The 23744-nt window shown below is 41.9% G+C and overlaps 1 protein-coding gene and 1 pseudogene across 1 annotated transcript in view; one reads left to right on the top strand and one right to left on the bottom strand.

Annotated features, from left to right (window-relative positions):
• Positions 1-268: 268 nt before the first annotated feature.
• LOC116871759 lies at positions 269-11601 on the bottom strand (annotated as a pseudogene).
• Positions 11480-23744, top strand: part of SRPK1 (SRSF protein kinase 1) — a 76416-nt gene continuing 64151 nt past the window's right edge. The window contains 3 exon segments of the mRNA XM_032864325.1: positions 11480-11675; positions 11678-11724; positions 11726-12201. Coding sequence (XP_032720216.1) covers positions 11600-11675; positions 11678-11724; positions 11726-12201 — 599 coding nt within the window. The 5' untranslated portion in view covers positions 11480-11599.

Here is a 23744-nt window from a genome sequence, read left to right as displayed (position 1 = left end):
GAGCAGAGAGCCAGATGCAGGGCTCGATCCCATGACCCTGGGATCATGAGCTGAGCCAAAGGCAGAGGCTTTAACCCACTCAGCCACCCAGGTGCCCCCCGCCCCCTTTTTTTAAGATTTATTTATTTAAGAGCGAGTGCAAGCGGGGGAGTGATACAGGGGGTGGAAGAGAGAATTTGTAGCAGACACCGCTGGGCTCAGAACCTGACGAAGGCTCAATCTCAGGACACTGAGATCAGGACCTGAGCCAAAACCAAGAGTCTGACACTCAACCCATGGGGTTCCCCCAGGCGTTCCTATAAGGATACTCTTTTTAAAAACTCTGTAACATTAATGATAAAGGAAGCCCATCAATTCCATTACATGTAGTTCGTCTGCGGATTACTGCATGGCAGATAATGGCAGGCTGAAAGGGAAAGTCCTGTCTGGTGATACAGGAAACAGTGGTTCAAAATACATGCAAGAACTGGGATCTTTTAAATGTTCCAAGCATCCTGTTACAGCCGAGGCACGAAACACACACAGGTCATTAGCATCAAAACTAAGGTTGTGTTTCCGCTGTTCAATCTGGGCTCGAAGGGATCTGCCGTAGGGGCGGAAGCTCACAGAGAAGAGGTTGTCCTCTTGTGCAGAGTCCCTGAGCAAAACTGTTCCTGCAGCTTTCCCTTCAAGAAGGGCTTTCACTTTGTAGCGGCCCATCGCTCCCCCGCAACGGGGATCTCCTATAGTCGGAAGCAAATCAGACTTGAGGCAGTGTATGTAATCAGTGGGTGGATAGACTTCCCAAGCTTTCCGTCGGTTAACATGGGCACAGGTGCCTCCAGATACCTGACGTTGTTTCTGCCTACGTGACCGCAAGACAGGTTGGTTGTGTCCTCTTCTGAGTCACAATTAGCTTGTGAAATGGCAAAATGGTTCCCACTTATTTCAGGCATTCCATGAGCTAATAACTTTGTTCCCAGTTAATATAAAGAATTACCCTGGGGGCGCCTGGGTGGCTCAGTGGGTTAAAGCCTCTGCCTTCGGCTCAGGTCATGATCTCAGGATCCTGGGATCGAGCCCCGCATCGGGCTCTCTGCTCAGCAGGGAGCCTGCTTCCTCCTCTCTCTCTCTGCCTCTCTGCCTACTTGTGATCTCTGTCTGTCAAATAAATAAATAAAATCTTAAAAAAAAAAAAAAAAAAAGAATTACCCTGTGCAGTGGCTTCAGTGTATGTATTTGTGCATTGGGAGGAGTGTCAACCCCTTCCCCAATACTAGGCCACCTTCTCCCTCTACCTTTATCTACTTTATCCTTTGTAGAAGCCAACTACGGATAAAATGTATCAAAAAATGTTGAGTGTGGTTTCACAGGGCCTACATGCTATGTGATCAAATGCCATTTTGGAGCTAAATCTGAGCCAGGAGGAAAAGGGCATTTTGCAAGGATTAATTCAGACAGGTGTATTTTTCTTTTATTAGAAAAGAAGGACTTTAACTACATGTTGTAAATTCTCATGGAAAAACACAAGCCCATAGTATCTGGTAACCTTTGTCCCAGAGACTGACTTCCTTTCAGGGGTCCAAACAAAGGGTCATATTGAAATACTGGTGTCTAGATTGAGAAAGTAAATACTTGAATGACTGGGTAACACATCTTTCTGCAAGTCAGATGGTTTCCCATTATTTGATTTTGACAAAATTGAATAAGGACCTCCTGGAATTGTCAGCTGATGAGGGATTAAAATAAGCTTTGGTGGCGATTACTGCATGACCTTTGGCAAATTATTTGAAAGGAGTTCCAAAAGAACTCTGAGCATTCTATTACTATAGCAGAACTCTTTCTATTCCCATCTACTGGTTTCATATGGGTCAGTTTTCTTGGCCACTACTAAAAGAAGTATGAATGGAATGATGCAGGACTCCTTGAGAAAAATCACCTACTGTTCTACTGAGATGCATTTGCAACAAAATTTCATTTATCAGAAAATGATATTATATGTTATTTTGATTAATCCTGCAATAAGAATACTTGTAACAACAAGTAAGAAAGTTTTTAGAAGATTATGATCTCAGGAAATGTTTTTAGAAATTAAATTTCAGGAATACCTGGGTGGCTTAGTTGGTTAAGTGTCCAACTCTTGGTTTAGGTCACGAGGTTGTGGGATCAAGTCCTGCATCAGGCTCTGCACTCAGTTCAGTCTGCTTCAGATTCTCTCTTCCTCTCCCTCTCACTCCTGTTCTCTCTCTCTCTCTAAAATAAGTAAATAAAATCTTTTAAAAATTTTTTTAAATTAAATTTCAATGTAAATGCACATTTATGTGGTAGAGAAGTATGATAGGATGATCAATAAAGACTTTTTTTTTTTCTCATCGTAAATCATTTGGAATTTATTTCCAACTCCAATATTTTATAGTTATTTTCTTGCCCAGGTAAGATTTTTTTTTTAGATTTTTATTTATTTATTTGACAGACAGAGATCACAAGTAGGCAGAGAGGCAGGCAGAGAGAGAGATGGGGAAGTAGGCTCCCTGGGGAGCAGAGAGCCCGATGTAGGGCTCGATCCCAGGACGCTGAGATCATGACATGAGCTGAAGTCAGAGGCTTTAACCCACTGAGCCACCCAGGCGCCCCCCAGGTGAGATTTTATTCCTGACTCATACCTTCATTTTCTTTCGTTTAAATTCAATTAATTAACATATAGTTTATTATTTGTTTCAGTGGTAGAGGTTAGTGATTCATCAGTTGCATGTAACACCCAGTGCTCATTACATCATGTGCCCTCCTTAATGTCCATCACTCAGTTACCCAATCTCCCCCACCCACCACCCCTCCAGCAACCTCCAGTTTGTTCCCCATAGCTAAGAGTCTCTTATGGCTTATCTCCCTCTCTGATTTCATCTTGTTTTATTTTTCCCTCCCTTCCCCTATGCTCCTCTGCCTTGTTTCTTAAATTCTTCCTATGAGTGAGATCATATGATAATTGTTTCTCTGATTGACTTATTTCACTTAGCATAATTCCCTCTAGTTCCAGTCACATCATTGTCAATGGCAAGATTTCATTCTTTTCAATGGCCAAGAAATATTCCACTGTATATATACACCACATCTTCTTTATCCATTCATCTGTCAATGGACATCTGGGCTCTTTCCATAGTTTTACTATTGTGGATACTGCTGCTATGAACATTGGGGTGCAGGTGCCCCTTCAGATAATTACATTTGTATCTTTGGGGTAAATACCCAGTAATGCAATTGCTGAGTCATAGGGTGGCTCTATTTTCAACTTTCTTTTTTTTTTTTTTTTAAGATTTTATTTATTTATTTGACAGACAGAGATCACAAGTAGGCAGAGAGGCAGGCAGAGAGAGAGGAGGAAGCAGGCTCCGGGCTGAGCAGAGAGCCCGATGCGGGGCTCGATCCCAGGACCCTGGGATCCTGACCTGAGCTGAAGGCAGAGGCTTTAACCCACTGAGCCACCCAGGCACCCCTATTTTCAACTTTCAATAAAGACATGAAAGCATAAAATTACATCACTTGAGAATAAATTTCTGTGACAGTAAAATGGACTAGAAACACAACCTCAAGGAGACAAAGGAGTAATGTAAACTTTCTTGTAGTTAACAAAGCAATTTTACTTTTTTTTAACATATATTAATGAATGTTGGTGGGTAGCAGGTTGACATTCAAAGCTGATGTAACACTTTTATTTCAAAGCATCAATTTCCTTTGCAATTTGTATGCTTTTACCTCATTTTCTTGCCTAGTGACCCTGGCTGGTACTTCTAGTATACTACGGAATAGAAGGAGTGAGAATGGACATCCTTATCTTATCCCTGATCTTAGGGGACAGTCTTGTCCCCTAATAGTAAGACATTCAATCTCTTACTATTAAATATGGTGTTAGCTGTGGGGTTTTCATAGATGCCTTTTATCAGATTAAGAAAGTACCCTTCTGTTTCTAGTCCATTAAATGTTTTGCATGGTGGTAGTTTAAAAGTTATTTCAGTGGGTAAGGGAGCAAAATGTTTGAAAGTTCAAGTTCAAGCTCCTCATATGCTCTATCCTTGCTGTAGTCCTGCCCATAGAAGAGGCCCAACAAATATCTGAGAAGCAAACTCTCTCCCATCTCCCCCCTTGCATTTTATTCTCCCCAGTTATTCTATGGTGTCTATGCCTCCCCCGCTCCACTACCCAACACCGTGCTATCTTATCTGGAGTTTCCTTTCCACGCTCTTCTATTCCCAGCTGACACGTATTCATGATCCCCAATGCTGTCCAGGTGTCATCTCATTCAGGAAAGACACCGTTCTTCAGACCCTGAGCTAAGTGGGCCTTTTTGTGTGTGTTCCCATGGTACCCTGTGCTTCTACAATTATACACCATGTGAATTATTTATCTATATGTCCATCCCCCACTAAACGAGACAGGTGATATACACACACAGGTGTATGGCCAAGAGTGTGGATTCAAGAGCCCTACCGCCCAGATTGAAAACACTGCCTCTTACTAGCTTGGGTGACCTTGGCTGTGCCTCAGTTTCCTTATCTGCCACGGTGATGATAATAACGCCTATTTGGTAGTGTGTGACAGCTGTGGGTCTAGTAAACAGTGTCTAGTAAACAGTAATTATTCCATTAGTTAGCTCTTAAGTCCCATAGGGCAAGGCGTTGGTTTTTTCCTTCTCTGCTTCTCATAGCCGTGGCCTAAAGGTGAGTGAGTTCTCAATAAATGTTCATCACGAGGGTGAGCATGGTGGACAGTATCTGAAAGAAGGAAAAGCGAAAGAGATTCAACGTTGCACAGCAGGTAGAAATCAGAATTCAACTATGTAAGCCATTTCTATGTATTTCCTACCCTGCCTTCGGTCTCATCCTGGGACCAAGCTGGAGAAATTAAATACCTGTCATTATGTACTCCCTCTCCCTTGGGTCCCATAACAGCCTGGGAGGTTTATGAACTGCTCAGAAAATAGGGAAAATACTTTGATCTCCAGAAAAACAATCTCCAGCTGATTGTTTTTCTGGTCCAAGTCTTCATCACCCCTTGAACATAGTTAGTATAACAGAGCATCTTGTCCTGGCTTCCACCTCATGATGTTTATAATTTGCCTTAAAATATTTCAGGGGCGCCTGGGTGGCTCAGTTGGTTAAGCAACTGCCTTTGGCTCAGCTCATGATCCTAGAGTCCCAGGACGGAGTCCCGCATCGGGCTCCCAGCTCCACGGAGAGTCTGTTTCTCCCTCTGACCTTCTTCCCTCTCATGCTCTCTCTTTCTCTCTCTGAAATAAATAAATAAAATCTTTGAAAAAAAAAAAATTCGGGATTCCCCCAGGGAATCAAGGAAAGCTCGATCCTCTAGATCCATCTCTAGATAGACCCTCTAGGTGGTTCTTCTTGTACTTAACAGAACCTTAGAAAGGCGTCCCTGGGTCCCTGTTTCATCAACTCACCTAGAGGGGATGTGCTATAAAACTTTGATAACCATTCCTCTAGTGTTGGACTTCCACATTTTTTTTTCTTTAATTGGCATTTTTCAAGAAACAAATTCATTTTTTCAAAATAAAATACTTGGGCATATTAAAACTTCTGACAAAGACTGGATAACATTTGTAGGTGCTACTTATAGTTAACATCCAGGTGCGGCTTACATTCTAATCTGTGATTCCCATGCCAGGAGTGGTTTGTAAACATTCCGATCCGAAGGCGGTTTCGACAAAGGAGTTCAGGGTCATTGATTAATGCAAATTCCGCCAACGGCAGCTTTTTTTTTTTTTTTTAATAACATCCATTACTCAAATTAATAGGCAACTCATTTCACGAGTGGAAACCTGCTTCCGATGATGCCTCTGGTGTTGATCAGGATTGGAACAGCATAACTAATTATAAAGGAGATTCCGTCTCTGGTTCCCTGCTGCCAACTCTGCGGGTGACAGAGTCCTGCCTCAGTGATACTTTTATCCCACCTTAAGTAAAACAGTAAAACATTCATGCAGTGGCCAGAGCATCCAAAAGGCCAGAGAGACGTCAAAGAGCTTACATAGTCATAGGAGCTGTTTTGTGCCCACCTGCTAATGAATGTTTAACAAGGGTTGCATGTGTGTGGCCGGTTTTAGTGTGCAACATTTTTCTTTATATTTTGGGAGTGAAGATGAGAAGCTGGCAACTCCTCATTGCTTTAGACTTCTCTGGCAGGTATGGTTACTGACAAAAAAGAATGCAGAGTTGGACGTGATCAGCTCATTTCAGTTTACAACACCTGCTGTCTCCCTGAGCACGCAGGGAGCAGAGCAAGGGCTCTCCCTACCTCTAGAACCACCAGTGTCTGGGACCTGCCCATTGCTAGAGAATCTCCTTTCTCTCTCAACTTTCCTGCTGTGGGCAGAGCATCCAAAAGGACAGAGAGCTGAGACCTCGAAGAATTTAGTTTCCCATTCCACCAAGCCAAGGTTTTTTTTCTCTTCTCCCTACTCTCCCCAACCCTTCACTCCAGCACTATTTCTTTTTGAAGCTTAAGCTTTATAAAGGAGGAAGAAGGGGAAAAAAAGCCAGAAAGGGGGTTATCTCCGAGCAGCTTCTGTTCTCAAGCCTCTCCAGGGAGCCCAAAATGCTGGCTTATTTGCTTGGAAAGTGCTAGCCACTTTGGGTGTATGCTGTAGACTGCCCAGACAGGCTGTGCTGGATAGTCTCTGTTTGCCCCTCCAGATGAACCCTCCACCCTTCTCCACCCTCTCTGTGCCCTGGGAGGTTGGGTTGCACGGACCGCATCACCCATGCACCCTTGCCTTCTTAATTCCAGTTGGTTCACTCAATGGGAGGCACTAGCTGGCCTGAGAGGATGAGAGGAGTAAGAAATTGGGCATTGAATTCCCTGCCGGACAGTGGTTATGTCCTTTTATCAAAGGGCACAGCTGCCATCCAGCAGATCTTTCTTTTTTCTTTTTTTTTTTTTTAAAGATTTTATTTATTGGACACAGACAGAGAGAAAGCACAAGTAGGCAGAGAGGCAGGCAGAGAGAGAGGGGGAAGCAGGCTTACTGCTCAGCAGAGAGCCCGACGTGGGGCTCGATCCCAGGACCCTGAGATCATGACCTGAGCCAAAGGCAGAGGCTCAACCCACTGAGCCACCCAGGCACCCCCAGCAGATCTTTCTTATCACTACAATTGTAATAGGCGTTGAATTGTGTCCCCTCCAGTCCCTCCCACCAAAATAAGATATATTGGAGTCTTAACCCCCAGTACTTCAGAAAGTGACCTTATTTGGACATAGGATCTTTACAAAGGTTAAAGTTAAAGAGAGGGACACTGGGGGTGGCCACCTTGAGCTCAGGTCATGATCCTGGGGTCCTAGGATCAAGTCCTACATCAGGCTCCTTGCTCAGCAGGGAGCCTGCTTCTCCCTCAGCTTGCTGCTCCCTCTGCTTGTGCTCTCATTCTCTCTCTGACAAATAAAATTTCTTTGAAAAATAAAGAGAAGTTAGAAGAATTAGAAGTTAAAAGAGATCATTAGAATGCGTCCTAATCCATTATGACAGATGTCCTTATGAAAAGAGGAAATTTGGACACAGACTGAGACACACATAGAAGGAAGAAAATATAAAGAGGCACAGAATCCTCTACAAGCCAAGGAAAGAGGACAGATCCTTCCCTCACAGGCCCCAGAAGGAACCACCCCTGCTGACACCTGGATTTCTAGCCTCCAGAACCATGAGACAATAAATTGCTGTTGTTTAAACCACACAATTTGTGATACTTTGTTATGGCAACTAATACAAGGTATTATTGGGTTCTGGTTAACATCTCCACCCCTTGTCCTTTCAGGCCTAAGGGTGGTAAGGACTCCCACTATTGCTAGTCCTTGGACGCCTCACCATTCCTTTTTGGTTTCCCTTAACCCTACCCACACCTCAATCCCTTCATTCAATTATCTTCAATTTTTCTGTTGAATGTGCCATGTGTTTCTTGTAACTCCAGCCTAGGGTATAATTGTTTTCCCAATATACTTCACAAAACTATGTAAAATTCTGTTGGGGTTCTTCAATCGTGCAGACATCTACTGGGAATCTGAAAAGTAAAGCATCCAATATATTTTCATTTTGTTCTGCTGTCCATTTCATCTCACAAGACAAAAGGGAAGCCATAAAAGGGAAATGATATTTTTTGATTTAATTCAGATCAAAACTTAGGACAAAGTGTTAATAGTTTGTGGTAACCAAAGCAGGGAATGTTGGGTTTGATGAAACATGTGTCCTAAACTTTAGGTGATCAAATTTCAGAAACTTCCAAGAAGCATTAGGGGACAATCCCAGGAAAGTCTTAATAAATTAGCTCACATGGGGCACCTGGGTGGCTCAGTGGGTTAAAGCCTCTGCCTTCGGCTCAGGTCGCGATCCTGGGTCCTGGGATGGAGCCCCGCATAGGGCTCTCTGCTCAGCGGGGAGCCTGCTTCCTCCTCTCTCTGCCTCCCTCTCTGCCTACTTGTGATCTCTGTCTGTCAAATAAATAAAATCTTTAAAAAAAAATTATAAAAATAAACAAATAAATTAGCTCACAGGGAATGGGATCTTTTCAGAAATTAAATTCTGACACTGCTCCTGAACAGTTTTCCAAATAATTCTACTTTTAAAAGAACTTGAGAAAAACACTTGTGCAAGAGGGATATGCATGCTTCACCACTTGAAGAGAAAGGATGAAATCCAGAATGGGACAAGCCCTGTGAAATTGGGGATGAGAGGGTGGGGAGTGATTTTTAAAGTTATGTTTAAAGTAAAAAGCACAAAAAAGGCAGAGGCTTTATTTATTTTTTTTTATTTTTTCAAGTTTTTATTTAAATCCCAGTTAGTTAAAATACAGTGTAATATCAGTTCCAGATGTAGATTTCTGTGGTTCATCACTTACATACAATACTCAGGGCTCATCACAAGTACACTTCTTATCACCCATCACCCACCTAACCAAACCCCCTGCCCACCTCCTCTTCAGTAACTTTGTTCTCTATAGTTAAGAGTCTGTCTCCTGGTTTGCCTTCCTTTCTTTTTTTTTTCCCTCCTATGTTCATCTGGGGTTTTCTTTCTTTTTTTAAAATTTTATTTGTCAGAGACAGCACAAGCAAGGGGAGCAACAGGCAGAGGGAGAAGCAGGCTCGCAGCTGAGCAAGGAATCTGATGCAGGACTGCATCCCAGGACCGGGGGATCATGACCTGAGCCCAAGGCAGATGCTTAACTGACTGAGCAGTTTCTTACTCAAAAAGGCATGGGCTTTAGAATGGGGGGGGGGTGCAAACTAGCTCAGATGAACAACTATACAGATTTTAGAAAAAGTGTGGAGAACTGAACATGCTGAGAGAAAGGGGAAAAATACAAAAAAGGGAGAAATGGTCAATTGAGGGAACTCAATCCAGTGAACTTGAAAATGACTCTGGAAAAATTCTCGAATGAGTTATTAAACAATAAGCTCTTAGGGAAAGAAGCAGTGATCACTCAAAGCCAGAATAGGTATGAAGAATTCATGCCAAGTTAAACTTATTTCCTTCTTAATGAATCTGCAGTATCGCATTTGGGTTATTAGCACAGTTTCATGTTGTCCGGCTCAGTGTTTTCTCTCTCTCTCGTCCAGAACTTTCTCATAAACTGCACATCATTTATTCTTTGATCAGACAAATATTTAAGCACCTCCTAGGTGCTGGATACTACGCTAGGCACTGAGGATACCTCAAGGAAAATCCAAACAGGATTCCTATCCTCATAGAGTTTACTTTCTTGTGGAGAGTACTTTGCCAATTCTGGGACTTCTCATCAGCCACCATAGCTCTCCTGTCTTTTCTAAATCACGGGAGGTTTTCCTGAGCTAGCAGAACCCTCACTCAGGCCCTAGGGCCTCACTGTCTGCCCCAACTCTCCCTTTGTTCTCGAGTGGAGAGGAAACTGGGATGCAGTTTTCCTTGGCCAACACGTGCTATCCTCTTTTGCAATATGTCCAGAAATGCTATCATTCAGGTTCCATGCAATAGATATTAATTAGCTAAATTTCAAATTCGGCCAACCTGCATTTCTGGCATCACGTTCCACTGGATCCACTTCAGTCATTACCAGCCCCGCCCCCACCTTTAAGTTTCCAAATCTGTGCCTTTTTGCTCAATTGATTTTCTCATGCAGGAATGCCTAATGTCTCTTTCTCCACCTACGGAAACCCTACACATTTCCCAAGACCCAGTTCAAAAGCTGCCTCCTCCCCGGCTGAATTTGATTACTTATTTTGCTCAATAAAATCCCGCCCAAGCCCCCATGTTTCACTTGTGCAGTACTATTACACTTTCATCTTCCTTTCTCAGTCAGTTAATTACTTGTCTGTCTTCCCCGTAGAGTCTAACTTCTTCTAGGGCAAGGGTCTTCAAAGCTTACCCGCTGTCCAGCTTTAGTACTTTACAACAGGGGTTGGCAAACTAAGGCCTGAGCCAAGAATGATTGAAATAGTTGAAAAAGATTAACAGAAGAATAGTATTTTATGACATGTGAAAATTACATGAAATGCAAATTTCAGGGACCATAAACAAAGCTTTATTGGAACACAGCCCCTGTTTTCTATTTTCCATTTGAGCTCCAGGGGCAGATTTGAAGAGCTGAGAGAGATCTTATGGCCCACAAGCCTTAATGTTTACTATATGGCCCTTTACAGAAAATCTTTGCTAACCTTGCCTTACAATATGGGTTTGCTGATGGAATCACTGGATCAGGACACCCAAAATTGGGGGCACATCCCCTCCAACTTTCAGTTTCTTAGTGGATGTAATATTTTGCTTTTAAGCTGTCATAAATATCAAATGAAATAATGCACTTAGAAAAGTATAAACACATGCTACAACTATATTTATCATGTACTAAAAAGATAATAAAGTGGTAAAATGAGAAAACAGTTTTTATTCTTCCCCTTCTTTCCTTTAGAACCTTCATATAAACGTGAAATTTTAAGAGAAAATTCAGTTTTAAGGTTTTCACGTTTTAAATTTTTTTTTATTTATTTAAAGTTTTCACTTTTAGAATGAAGGTAGTTCACAGGCTCCTTCTTTCCAGGCTCTTTTTGGTGCTGCTCCAACTTCCTTTTCTTTCTCACTTGTAATTTCGCCCGCCCGCCTGCCCGCCCTCATTTTCTTTCTATAGTATCTGAACTGAACCTCACAAGAGTTCAGCAAAGAAACTGGGACACGCCTGATTAAGTCCATTCTACAGACCAGGAAACTGAGGCGGACTCCAGTGGGCTGCGGAGCACCGACTCACCACCCAGAACTCTCAAAGCCACGCTCTTCTCCTTTCCTCAGGGGCAACCGCCCTGCAGAGAGAACGAACCTGACCCCGCCAGGCTTCCAAGTTGGTTCTCAGCACCTCTTTAGCATTCACACTCAGCGTTCTTTCCTCCTCCCAGCCCCCGATTCTATACAGCCCCCCCTCTCCTAGCGAGCAGGTGGTAGGCTCCACGCTCAACGCGCAGGCGCGCGCCGTCGTGGGGCGGGGGCGGGGGCGGGACCTGGGGGGCGGGGTGTGCGCGGGCTTGGTTTTGGGCCGTGGCGGGAGCGGGAGTCACCGCCACTCGAGTGCGCAGGCGCCTGGCGGTTACCGGTCTCGCCATGGAGCGGAAAGGTGAGCGGTGGATCGGCCTCCGCCACGAGGGGCAACGGCCGGCGGGGCGAGGCCCGAGTCAGCACTGGAGCTTCGCCTAACCGCCGCAGTCCGGTCCCCGGGCGTGCGGCGCCCCCCCCTCTGAGGTGGCGCCGCCCCTCACCCCCCGCCTCTGGGCTGCCGGTCCGCGCCCCTCAGCCCGGGCGTCCTTCCGCGCCGGCAGTCATCGCCCCTTGTTCCCCTCCAGGCCGACCCGCGCCTTGGGGCCGCTGCAGGGCCCGGCGCTCGGCGAACCAGATAGACCCCCGCCCGCCGGCCCCCTGACCCGGTCCGAGCCCCCGCTGGCGCACCCCGCCTGGGCGCTTCTCTGCGCCCCGTGGGCCGCCCGCCGCCGGGCCGGCCGCCTCGCCGTAGCCGCGGCGCTCGCCCCAGAGCCGCCCCTCAGGCGGGCCCCGCACCGGGGCCTCGCGCCCCTGCTGGGTCTCCACCCTCACCTTGGTTGCCTCCTTTCCTCCACATTCGCCCTTCATCCATCCCTCTCTCCTGCAGTGCTTGCGCTCCAGGCCCGAAAGAAAAGGACCAAGGCCAAGAAGGACAAAGCCCAAAGGAAGTAAGTCTTGTACCCCAACATCCCATTCTTTGAATTTCCTCCCGCACTTCCTTTCTTCTGGTTTCACCTCTTGAACGTGCGCCGGGTTTGGGCACCGCGCGGCCCCGGCCACATGGCCTCGGAGTGGCCTTGGAGGGTGGCACTCAACCCTGGGGAACCGAGCCGACGTTGCTGAGGGCCAGGCCTGGGTCTTAGCAGCCCCGGGCCTGATGGAAAGGGCTGTTGGAGGAGGACCAGAGCCCGCCCGGTACCTTAGCTCACCAACTCCGGAGAGGAGGCACCGCTCCCCAAACCAGTTTGGGCCTCCCGGCGGAGCTGGTTGATCAGTATCAGTTTGTGGACTGTTGGTCTCTTCCGTACCTGCTTCCCCGAATCTTAACTGGACTCCTACGTCTGCACCGTAGGCCCTCAGGGAGTTCTTAAATGAATTTTCCGCATTTTGGTTTGCCAGCCAGCCACACGCTCTCGCTTACAGAGGAGGGCACGGAGCTTTCCCCTGGGTTAGCCAACTTCCTGAGCCTGCTCGGCGCATCGCCGGCTCTGCAGTGTGCGGGTAGACCGCTGTGTATACAACCGGCTTCTCTTACCGCTCCTCTCCTCTTAAAACCTCAAGTCCTCGCCCTCAGTGCACATTACCTTCAGGAGTGGGCCTAACAGTAGTGACGGGTGTCGGCGATGCTGGTTTGGTGTGTAAAGTGCCACATGTCCGGGTTTATCAGCAGGATGCATAACCGTGGTTTAGCGCCACTGTGGGAAACACAAAAGTTGGTCCCATCTTAGAAACGCCCAGTAGAGGGCTTCTGCCAGTGAGGCTTAGCCGAGAGAACTTTTAGCTGGGTCTGACGTTTAATTGCCCCGTGTCTTGGAAGTTGTCTTTTAGGCAGTTTGTGTTGAGAAAAATAAATGCATTATTTTCTTGACACTTTTCCATTTACTTGATGTTATGTGGAGTTGCATACAGCTTCATTCTTCTTGAGCTGAAGCGAACATTTCTGAGGTTTTCCTGGGTTACCTTTCTGAACGATACTGCCAGATGTGGTGTGTGTCTGTGTGGTTTTGGTGGCTCCCCAGTGTTTGAGAAGAGCACATAATGACTTCTATCAATAGAGCTAAAGTGGTAGGTGACCTCACCTCTTGTTCCATTTCTATCAACTGCCTTATGAAATTTTTTATTTCGTAAAGTGCTTGGAAACCTACACATTTAAATATGAGTTTATCTACATGTGTTTGTTTGACTCTTGATTATCCATGTGTGGATCATTTCAAAACCAGTTTTTAATCCCAGATTGGCTTAATGGAAGCAACAGAGAAGCTAACCTGGTTCTTGTCTGCAGTGGGAATTTAAATGTTACCCCCCCCCTTTTTTTTTTTTTTTGTATGTGCCTTAGTTTTGTTAGTCCCTGTGGAGATGTTGAGATGTGTTATAAAACGTTATCTTTTCTGCTGATGTGGGGAGATGATAATTTTATTATGTACTGTATGTTTAGAAAAGATCTGTCCTCTGTCCACATAGAAATTAATTTTGTATCAACCTGAATAGCCTAAAATTTGGGAGGAAAGTATAGATGGGTGTATTTATTTATTTATTTATTTATTTTTAAGTAGTTTCCACACCCAGTGTCAGGCTTGAACTCACCACCCTGAGATGAAAAGTCTCATGCTCTACGGACTGAGCCAACCAGGCACCCCCCGATCATATATTTTTATTTAATATTTTTTTATTTTATTTATTTTTAAAGATTTTATTTATTTATTTGACAGAGCACAAGCAGGGGGAGCAGGAGAGGGAGAAGCAGGTTCCCCTCCAAGCAGGGAACCTGATGTGGAGCTCCCTCCCAGAACCCTGGGATCATGACCTTAGTTCAAGGCAGTTGCTTAACCACCTGAGCCACCCAGGCACCCCTGGATCATATATTTTTAGTACCAGATATTCATTACTTTGGATTATCTATTTAGACCATGTGCTTTATTTCTAAAGCCAAATGTATGTGCTTTGGATTATCTGTTACTCCTTAACTCACTGGTGTATAATTTGTTATTTGCATACTTGCACAAAAGCAGTTAAATAGCATAGCAGTTATTTTACTGACTATTTGATCTTGTACAGCTTTAACTCCTGAACTTTTATGTAAATGAGCCTTCATTTACTTACAGTTTTAAAGATGCTTTACTTTTTTTTTTTTTTTTTTTAAGATTTTATTTAGTTATTTGACAGACAGAGATCACAAGTAGGCAGAGAGGAAGGGAAGCAGGCTCCCTGCCAAGCAGAGAGCCCGACTTGCCTGTTTGATCCCAGGACCCCAGGATCATGACCTGAGCCACCCAGGGGCCCCAAAGATGCTTTATTTTTGTTTTTGTTTTCAGTTAATAGTTTTTCTTGACAATTTTAACTTTTTGTTTGCTTGTTTCTTCAGACTCCTTTTAAGTAGCTGAAATGTCTAATTAACTTGGTTAGAGTACTGTGTCAGAAGTTCAAGCCCCACCTGACTCAAGTAACTTGACTGCTCCATGATTCCTGACTGTGCTCCTGATTTCCAGTCATTTTGCAAAGGCAAAATGCTAGTTACCAGATTAGTCAAGGAGAAGGTCTGAGGAAGAAGCATGACATAAGGGGTGCCTGGGTGGCTCAGTGGGTTAAGCCCCTGCCTTTGGCTTAGGTCATGATCTCAGGGGCCTGAGATGGAGCCCCTCATTGGACTCTGCTCAGCAGGGAGCCTGCTTCCCCCTCTCTCTCTCTCTGCCTGCCTCTCTGCCTACTTGTGATCTCTGTCTGTCAAATAAATAAAATTTAAAAAAAAGAAGCATGACATAAAATTTGGTCTTTGGAAAAAGAAAAATGGTCTTTGGAGTGAGTCAAATCTGGTTTGAATTGCGATTTTGCCACTTAATAGCAATCTGACTTTGGATAATTTAGTTAAGGCTATTGTTATATATTATATATTATATATTATATAAGATAATATATAAGTTAAGGCTTATATATTATTATGACTAGTTGCTGAGTCATGATGAAAACTGATTAAGAATTTACAAAAATTAAGGATTTAAATGAAAAATTTTAGAGACTTTTGGAAGTACAGGTGGAAAGGATTTCAGTCTCCTAATTTTGTAGATGTTAAAACTAGAACCTACATAACATGAAATAATATTCCATGGAGCTGGAGCTGGTTGTAGCACAGTCAAAACTGGGATCCAGGGCTCCTGCCTTCCAGCTCAGTGCTCTCTAGCATGTGTTCCCTTCAGGTTGACTTTGGGGATTTTTAGTTGTCTTACTTGAAGAATTTTGCCTCCATTTCACTTTCTCAGAAATTGTATTCTTATTTACTAATATTAACTAGTGGATGATAATCTCTGTTTTACTTTACAGATAAAGAAATTGAGATTTTTCCATGTTACTCCCATAGAAAAGTGTAAAGCCAGGATTCAACCCTGGGTCTCATGGATCCCAAAGCCCTTGGTACTAACCATTGCTGTCTCTCAAGTGACAGTTCCTTCTGATGTGTCTGAGGACAGACAAGGTAGAAACTGAGCAAACTAGGGCTTCTAAATAAGGTACCTCAGGATGCTTGGGTTAAAGTTTAAGTACCTACTGGCTCGTGGCTATATTTCTAAAAAGGCACAATTTTCTGTCTGTCTTTGGTCATTCAAGTTTTTTCGGTAATTTCAATATATATATCAATAGGTGTGTGCCTTTATCTGTTTGTCATAAGCTTTTATAATTTAACACCCTTTATGTTTGCTTTTGACATTATTTCTTATGGAACATGATTCCAGAATGGATTTCATATTTAATAATTTTGTTGCTTAGCTTAGGAAGTTAGTTGGGACACTAATTTTTACTTTCTTTGAAGTTAAAGAACTTTATGAATTTAGTAGTCAAATTACCTGCACTGGAAAAGTGATTTTTGCTTGTTTTAGCACTCACTGATCAATGCAGTTAAAAGCCAGACAGCTTTATTTCCTAGTTTTCCAAAAGATTTGTTACATTGCAAATTTAGAAGAAAAGATAGTGGAAAATTTCTAACATTTTTACCCAGTAGAGAGTAGAGTACATAAACTTGAAACAATTTTTTTTGGTTAAATGGTTAGATGCTTTATACACTTAACAATGTACCTTGGAAATTGATTCTGTATCAGTTCCTTATAGTGTAGCCTTACTATTTTTTTAAAGTCTGCCTTTTTCACTAAGGCTTAGAAATGGTTCAGTATCAGGACACCTGGGTGGCTTAGCTAGTTAAGCATCCGATTCTTGATCTCAGCTCAGTTCCTGCAGGTCTTGATCTCATGGTGGTGATTTCAGGCCCTACATCGGGCTTCATGCTGGGCATGAGACCTACTTTAAAAGAAAAAAAAAAAGAAAACAGAAGAAATGAATCCGTATTAGGGCACAGTTGAGTAGCTTCATCTAGCATTCCATCATTCCATTAATTGGTTGTATCACAATTTATTTTAGCTCTTATTAAGCAATATATATACATGTATTTATTTCCTATTAAGCGTATCTATATATACATTCAAAAATGGAATCATGAGTATACTTTTCCCTAGCTAGCATTATCATGCATGTTTTCTTTTTTCTTTTCTTTTTTTTTTTTTAAGATTTTTATTTATTTATTTGACAGAGATCACAAGGAGGCAGAGAGGCAGGCAGAGAGAGAGGGAGAAGCAAGCTCCCTGCTGAGCAGAGAGCCCGATGCGGGGCTCGATCCCAGGACCCCGGGATCCTGACCTGAGCTGAAGGCAGAGGCTTTAACCCACTGAGCCACCCAGGCACCCCTCATGCATGTTTTTCATAACACTAAATATTCCATATCCTTTTCATTGTTCTAGTGTATGTTGTTTCCAGTTTTTCACAATTCACAGCTAAAATAAATAAGCTTTTGGATGACAACCATTGCTCACATCAGTGATTATTTACTTAGGATAAATTCTTGGAAGTGATATTACTGGTATGTAGATTTTAAAGGTTTTTAAATTTGGGGTGCGTGAGTGGCTCAGTCAGTTAAGCGTCTGCCTTTGGCTCAGGTCATGATCTCAGGGTTCTGGGATGAACCCCCACGTCCTTGGGCTCCCTACTCAGTGGGAAGTCTGCTTCTCCCTCTCCCTCTGACCCTCCCCCTGTGCTCGTGCCTGCACTTGCTTGCTCTCAAATGAATAAATAAATAAAAATAAATAAAGGTTTTTACATTCATGTTGTCAACAGAGTTTTCTCCAGAAACATTAACTAGTTTAATTAGGAATTAACTAGTTGAATTTTCATATTCATTAAACAAGTAATTTATTTTTAAAGATTTTATTTATTTATTTGAAAGACAGAGATCACAAGTAGGCAGAGAGACGGGCAGAGGGAGAGGAAGGGAAGCAGGCTCCCTGCTGAGCAGAGAGCCCGATGCGGGGCTCGAACCCAGGACCCTGGGATCATGACCTGAGCTGAAGGCAGACGCTTTAACCCACTGAGCCACCCAGGCGCCCCAAACAAGTAATTTTTTAACACCTTCCGATATCCTAGCAGTTTTCCATCCTCTGGTACATCAGTGAAAGAAAAACCTCTTTGTCCTTGGGAACTTTATTTTCATGGGGGAGGGGGACAGAGAATAAACAGTGCACATAGTAAGTACCTTATGTGGTATATTAGGCAGTTAGTTGGAAAAATAGAAGAAGATAAGGGGAATTGAGGAGTGGGGATGGTGGTGAAGTTTTAAATAGGGTGATTGAAGCCATATTGAGAAGAGGCGAATGAAGGAGGACTGCTCCAGACAGTGTTGGAAGTGGGAATATTCTTGCACATCTTGCACCAGAACTGGGCAGTGTTACTTAAAAAGCTTCCCAAATTTGGTAATCTGTAATTTTTTGTTGTTGTTGTTAATCTATAATCTATATACCTATGGATAGGTAATCTATAATTTCAATTTCTTTTGTTACCAATAAGGTCAACCATTTGTGGGATGTATTTATTGGCCCCTTCCTTTCTTTTACCAATTTTTATATTGGGTTATAGATCATTTTTGTGATATTAAGAGCTATTTACTAAGAATATACCGTTGTCATGTGGCAGATTTATATTTCTCAAGCCTTTCTAATTTCATTTATAATGTGTTCTTGACATAAATTGATTTTTTAAAAATGTGGCACACCTGTCTTTTCCTTTGCTTTTTATCTTTGAAATTTTCAATGTCAGTTATCATCTTTAAAAAAGTTTTATGTTTGTGATTCCATTAAAGTGTGTGGTTGCAGAATTGCATTTCTAGAATTACAGTTGTCAGAAATACTTTCTTGTCCTCTTTTCTTCCTCAGTAAGTTTATATTATGTTAGTAAATTTTGTTAACATGCCTTTCTGCCACAGTGAGGCCCAGAGGCTTGCCAGATTACTGTATTCCTTTAGATTACTTGAAATCAGTAACTTATGGAGGTGCTGAAGTGGTAGGTACTTAGGAACTCCTTTATCAAAAATGAAGAAAAGACAGGCTGGTCAACTAGATTCGGTTTTTAATAAAGTTTTTAGACCTGGCAAGATAACTGCGGCAATCTTTTTCTCCCCATCTTAAGGAGACTTTTTGCTCCATGCTCCCCAGATCTTCTCTGTCACTAATGCTAATTTGGGGACTAGTTTTATTCTTACATTGTCTAAAGTATTATTGTAACGCTTCTCTCACTGTAACTGAATTAATTCCAAGTAAGTAAGACAATTCAGATGGCCAAGAGGTTTTTTTGAATTCTTCATTTCCAGTACAAGGCAAATAATGATTTAGCTAAGGAGAGATAGATAACTGGATGCATTTATAATCTTGGGGGTTTTTTCATTGAATTTGAGACTCTCAAAATCTCATTTTTAAATTACACCATCTTATATTTATCATGTAGAAAAAAACCTACCAGTTAAACACACCATTCGCTGTCTTGATTTCAAAGGTGTGGGAATGTTAGGAGACCTGTTTGTGTTTGAATTTGTGAAATGCAGTAATTCCAGTGATGTGTGGAATTGGGAGCACTTTTCTTTTTAAAAGCTTTATTGTGGGAAATTTCAAATTTATATGAAAGAGAAAATGGCAAAATAAACTTTTGTGTATCTATCTCAACTTCAGCAGTTATCAGCTATGGCTAAGGTTTCATTTTTATTCCTGCTTCTGCTCCCCTCCATCTTTTTTTAAACCAAATTGCAGACATCATATCATTATGTAAGATATAGACTCTTAATTTTCTAAACATGGCTACAGTACTATTATCATACTTAAAATTTTTTGAACCAAGGCCTTTATTGGTTAATTTTAAGTTTGTTTAAATCAGGATTCATAAAATCATTATATTGCTATTGTTTGAGAAGTCTCTCTGGTCTTTTTTTTTTTTTTTTTTTTTAAGATTTTATTTATTTATTTATTTGACAGACAGAGATCACAAGTAGGCAGAGAAGCAGGTATAGAGAGTGAGGAAGGGAAGCAGGTTCTCTGCTGAGCAGAGAGCCCGATGCGGGGCTTGATCCCAGGACCCTGAGACCATGACCTAAGCCAAAAGCAGAGGCTTAACCCACTGAGCCACCCAGGCCCCCCCTCTCTGGTCTTTTTATCTGTTGGTTCTTCAGGGTTTTTGTTTTTTTTTCCCCTGCAAATTTCTTTTTGCTAGACTGCTTCATAGGTGGTGTTGTATACTTCTACCAGGGGATTCCTGCTGTCTGATGAACTTTTTGTGATGTTAGCAGCCACTGGTCATTGCCTAGATCCATCTTATTTAGGGTTGCAAAGTGGTAATAGTCTGTTCTTTAATTTATTAATTATATTGTTCTATAAAGAGAAACTTTACCTTGTCTCTTTGGTTACCCAGAGAGACACTTCATATATGTAAGACATGGATAAATACTTTCCAATTTTCATATAATGAATTAGATTCCCAGCATCCTCCAAAATGACCAAGAAAGATTTATTTTAATATAAACTCACAGATTTAAACATTTGTGTTTCAGTTCATTGTATTGGATTTTTTTTTTCTGGTACAGCTTTATGGAGGTATAATTTACGTATGAAATTTCCCTTTTTAATGTGTATGATTCAGTGGTTTTTAGTATGCTCACAGAGTTGTGCAACCATCACCATGATCGAATAAGATTGAAACGTTTTCATCACCCCAAGTAGAAACCCTTTACCCATTAGCAGTCACTCATTACCCCACAACAGTACCCTACCTCCAATCCTAGGCAATGACTAATCCACTTTTTTGCCTATCTGGACATTTCATATAAAGGGAAGCATATAATAAGTGGTCTTTTGTGACTGGCTTCTTTACCTTAGCGTAATATTTTCAATATTTATGGCTTTTGTAGCATTTATAGTCTTTTTTTTTTTTTTTTAAGATTTTATTTATTTATTTATTTGACAGAGAGAGAGAGAGAACACAAGCTGGGGGAACAGCAGACAGAGGGAGAGGGAGGGGGGAGAAGCAGACTCCTTGATGAGCAGAGAGCGTGATGAGGGGCTTGATCTCAGCACCGCGGGATCATGACCTGAACCAAAGGCAGATGCCCAGTGACTGAGCCACCAGGTGCCCCTGTATAGTCATTTTTATTGATTGCCCCATCTTTGGTCAGTTGGAGTCCCTTCGAGATGGCCTGGCCCCAAAGTCCATTTGAATTAATCTGAAGCATCTTTTATAGCTTTTTTGCTATCAGGTATGACAATTTGTCTAGAATTATCTTGTGCATTTTCTGCCCAGACCAGGAAATAGGCCTTTCTCTAAGAAGCTTTTTCATGGGAAATGGCATTTCAGAATCACAATCTAGGTGCTTAAAGTGTTTATTCCTACTGAGTTAGTCATTGTTTCTAGGCCTTGTCTGTGATTGGAGCTAGGAAATAGTTTTTTTTTTTTTTTTTCTTTTTAAAAAAAAATCATGAGTTCATGTTATACTTAAAAATCGAATTAAATGACCCAGGGACTTTTTCTTAGCCTTCTTTGATTTTACATCTCCCATCTCCTCTCTCCCACACTGGAAACCCCTTATTCTCAACAGCACCAACATGATTACTTGTTCTCCTTTTCCCACAGTGTAAATACAAAAGAGTCACAGAATGACAGTGCCAGCACTACCACCAACGTATGATTATTTAAAGAAAGCAAATGATTTTTTGTTGTTTTTAAACCTTAAGATGTATTTCCCTAGGGATGTAGAGTCAAATTACTGAGTTTTAAAGTTACTTGGGCCAGTTCCTTGCTGTGTAATTATGTTACCACCTGGTTAACACAGCTTCACTTGTCATTTTGCTCTCATTTTATAGCATCTTTGGTGTTTTTTAAGATTCCAAATCTTACAGAATTGGAGTCACATGTGTTTTGTTTTTTTTTTAAGATTTTATTTATTTATTTTTTTGTCAGAGAGAGAGAGCGAGCGAGCGTGAGAGTGAGCACAGGCAGAGGCAGAGCGAGAAGCAGGCTCCCTGCTGAGCAAGGAGCCCGATGTGGGACTCTATCCCAGGACTCTGGGATCATGACCTGAGCCGAAGGCAGCCGCTTAACCAACTGAGCCACCCAGGCATCCCGTCACCTGTGTTTTTAATTTAAAATGAATATTGTATGTAATTTGCGATTGTGTTGATTTATTTTTGGAATGTGGCTTATAAAACATACTCTGAGTAGGCCAAAAGGGAAGAGTGGTTATTAGAATGTGTGGAGTAGACCTCCTCCTTTGTATCTGAAGAAGAAACGACTTCTTAGCTCTCCTTCATTGTCCTGTGAGAAGATGAGTCCAGTGTAATCAGAGCTTCAGATTTTTCAGGAGACCCTGGAAATCTTTGTTTTCCTGTGATTCTCCAGATTATTTTAATTTTTTTTTTTTCTTTTTCAACCATTGTAAACAAAAATTTAGGGCCAGGATTTGCCTTACAGTCTGCAGTTTGTCATCTCTGCCAGAGTCTGAGTGGGCTGAGGGTTAGGTATTAATAGCCTAATTAATTGGCTTAATACTATATCAAGTACCCTTTCCTAAAGTTACAGTAAACACAGTTGTGGAAGAGCCCTGTGGTTCTGTGTACTGTTCTGTGGTTCTGTTCTCTTATTGGAGAATGTACTTTGGGAATTTGGGAAAAAAACATGAGATCAGCTATGAAGACTGGCGTATCCAGTTTTTCAACTCTTTTGACAAAGAATGATTTCAGAAAGTTATCAGCAGCCACAAAATAAATATACTTTGTTCATTTTCAGGGAAGTATAGTAGTACTGGACATAAAAGTCAGTTGGCAGGAGCTAGATAAATAAAAATTATGTTCGTTTGTACCATAACAAACCTTCAGTTGTATAGATAAAGATTAAAGTTGAGGGTAATTTGTTGCTATTGGGTAGTAAGTTCATTGGTGGCCTAAATGCCTTGGACAATATGGATGGGTATTTTAGGATAGCTTATCAAGAAGTTTGAGAACATTTAATACATATGTTTTTTAAGGACTTTTTTTTTTCCTTTTTTTTTTTTTTTTTAGGACTTTTTTTTTTCTTAAGTAATTTCTACACCCAACATGTGGCTCAAACTTAGAACCCTGAGATCAGGAGTCACACACCACACCAACTGAGCCAGCCAGTTGCCCCTTAATACGTATTTTGAATTAATATATAAGAATTGTCACAAATAGGGTGCCTGGGTGGCTCAGTGGGTTAAGCCGCTGCCTTCAACTCAGGTCATGATCTCAGGGTCCTGGGATCAAGTTCCGCATCGGGCTCTCTGCTCACCAGGGAGCCTGCTTCTCTCTCTCTCTCTCTCTCTCTCTCTCTCTGCCTGCCTCTCTGTCTACTTGTGATCTCTCTCTGTCAAATAAATAAATAAAATTTTAAAAAAAAAAAAAGAATTGTCACAAATAGTGATGAACAGACATCAATGCCATGAAGTTTGGTGTTGGTAGGTACCATGAGTCACATTGATGACCTTTGTATTTGATTTACTCAAATTCTAAATTCTTTGTTTTGAGTGGCTAAGTGTTTTTTAAAAAGGCTGCCAGTACTTTTGGGGTGAATTTGTGAACTTTTGTTTCCTGAAATACTAAGGTAATCTTATTTTGTAACTGATTATAAATGTAGTTTGTGGCAACTGTATCTTCTCATTCACTTTGCTTTTAATTATGGTGCTGCTTCAGTTTGTGAATATTCTTGAATGTCCTTCTAACCAAGGAATTTGATCAAAGGTGTTGGGTTCTTTTTACTCATGACCTTGGTGGCAAGCTCCCTTGATACTCCTTTTCTCTTCTACAACTGTCTGTGCCTTTGAGAATAGATTTAACAGAAACTGTATTTTGCATTTTTCTTTGCTAGTATTAACAATATAATGTGATTAAATTAATTAACTTGTGCTCATGTTTCTAGGTGGAAGGTTGGTATAGGTGTATATGCTTGTGTGCGGTTTGCCGAAAAGAGCTTCTCCTTTTAAAACACCGTTCCAGGTTCCAGCTTTTCTCCAGCACCATTGCTGGGTAGATTTGGACAATGTCATTTGACTTCTGGAATCTGACATGGCTTATCTGTAGATGGTGAGATCCTGAGGGCGAAACTGCATGGGAGTGCCTAGCCTAGCCTAGTG

This window comes from Lontra canadensis, unplaced genomic scaffold, assembly GCF_010015895.1.
Source record: "Lontra canadensis isolate GAN:19392208 unplaced genomic scaffold, GSC_riverotter_1.0 scaffold27, whole genome shotgun sequence".
NCBI classification, from domain to species: domain Eukaryota; kingdom Metazoa; phylum Chordata; class Mammalia; order Carnivora; family Mustelidae; genus Lontra; species Lontra canadensis.
The sequence above is the reverse complement of the archived record's forward strand: the minus strand, read 5'-3'. Positions and strand labels throughout refer to the sequence as shown.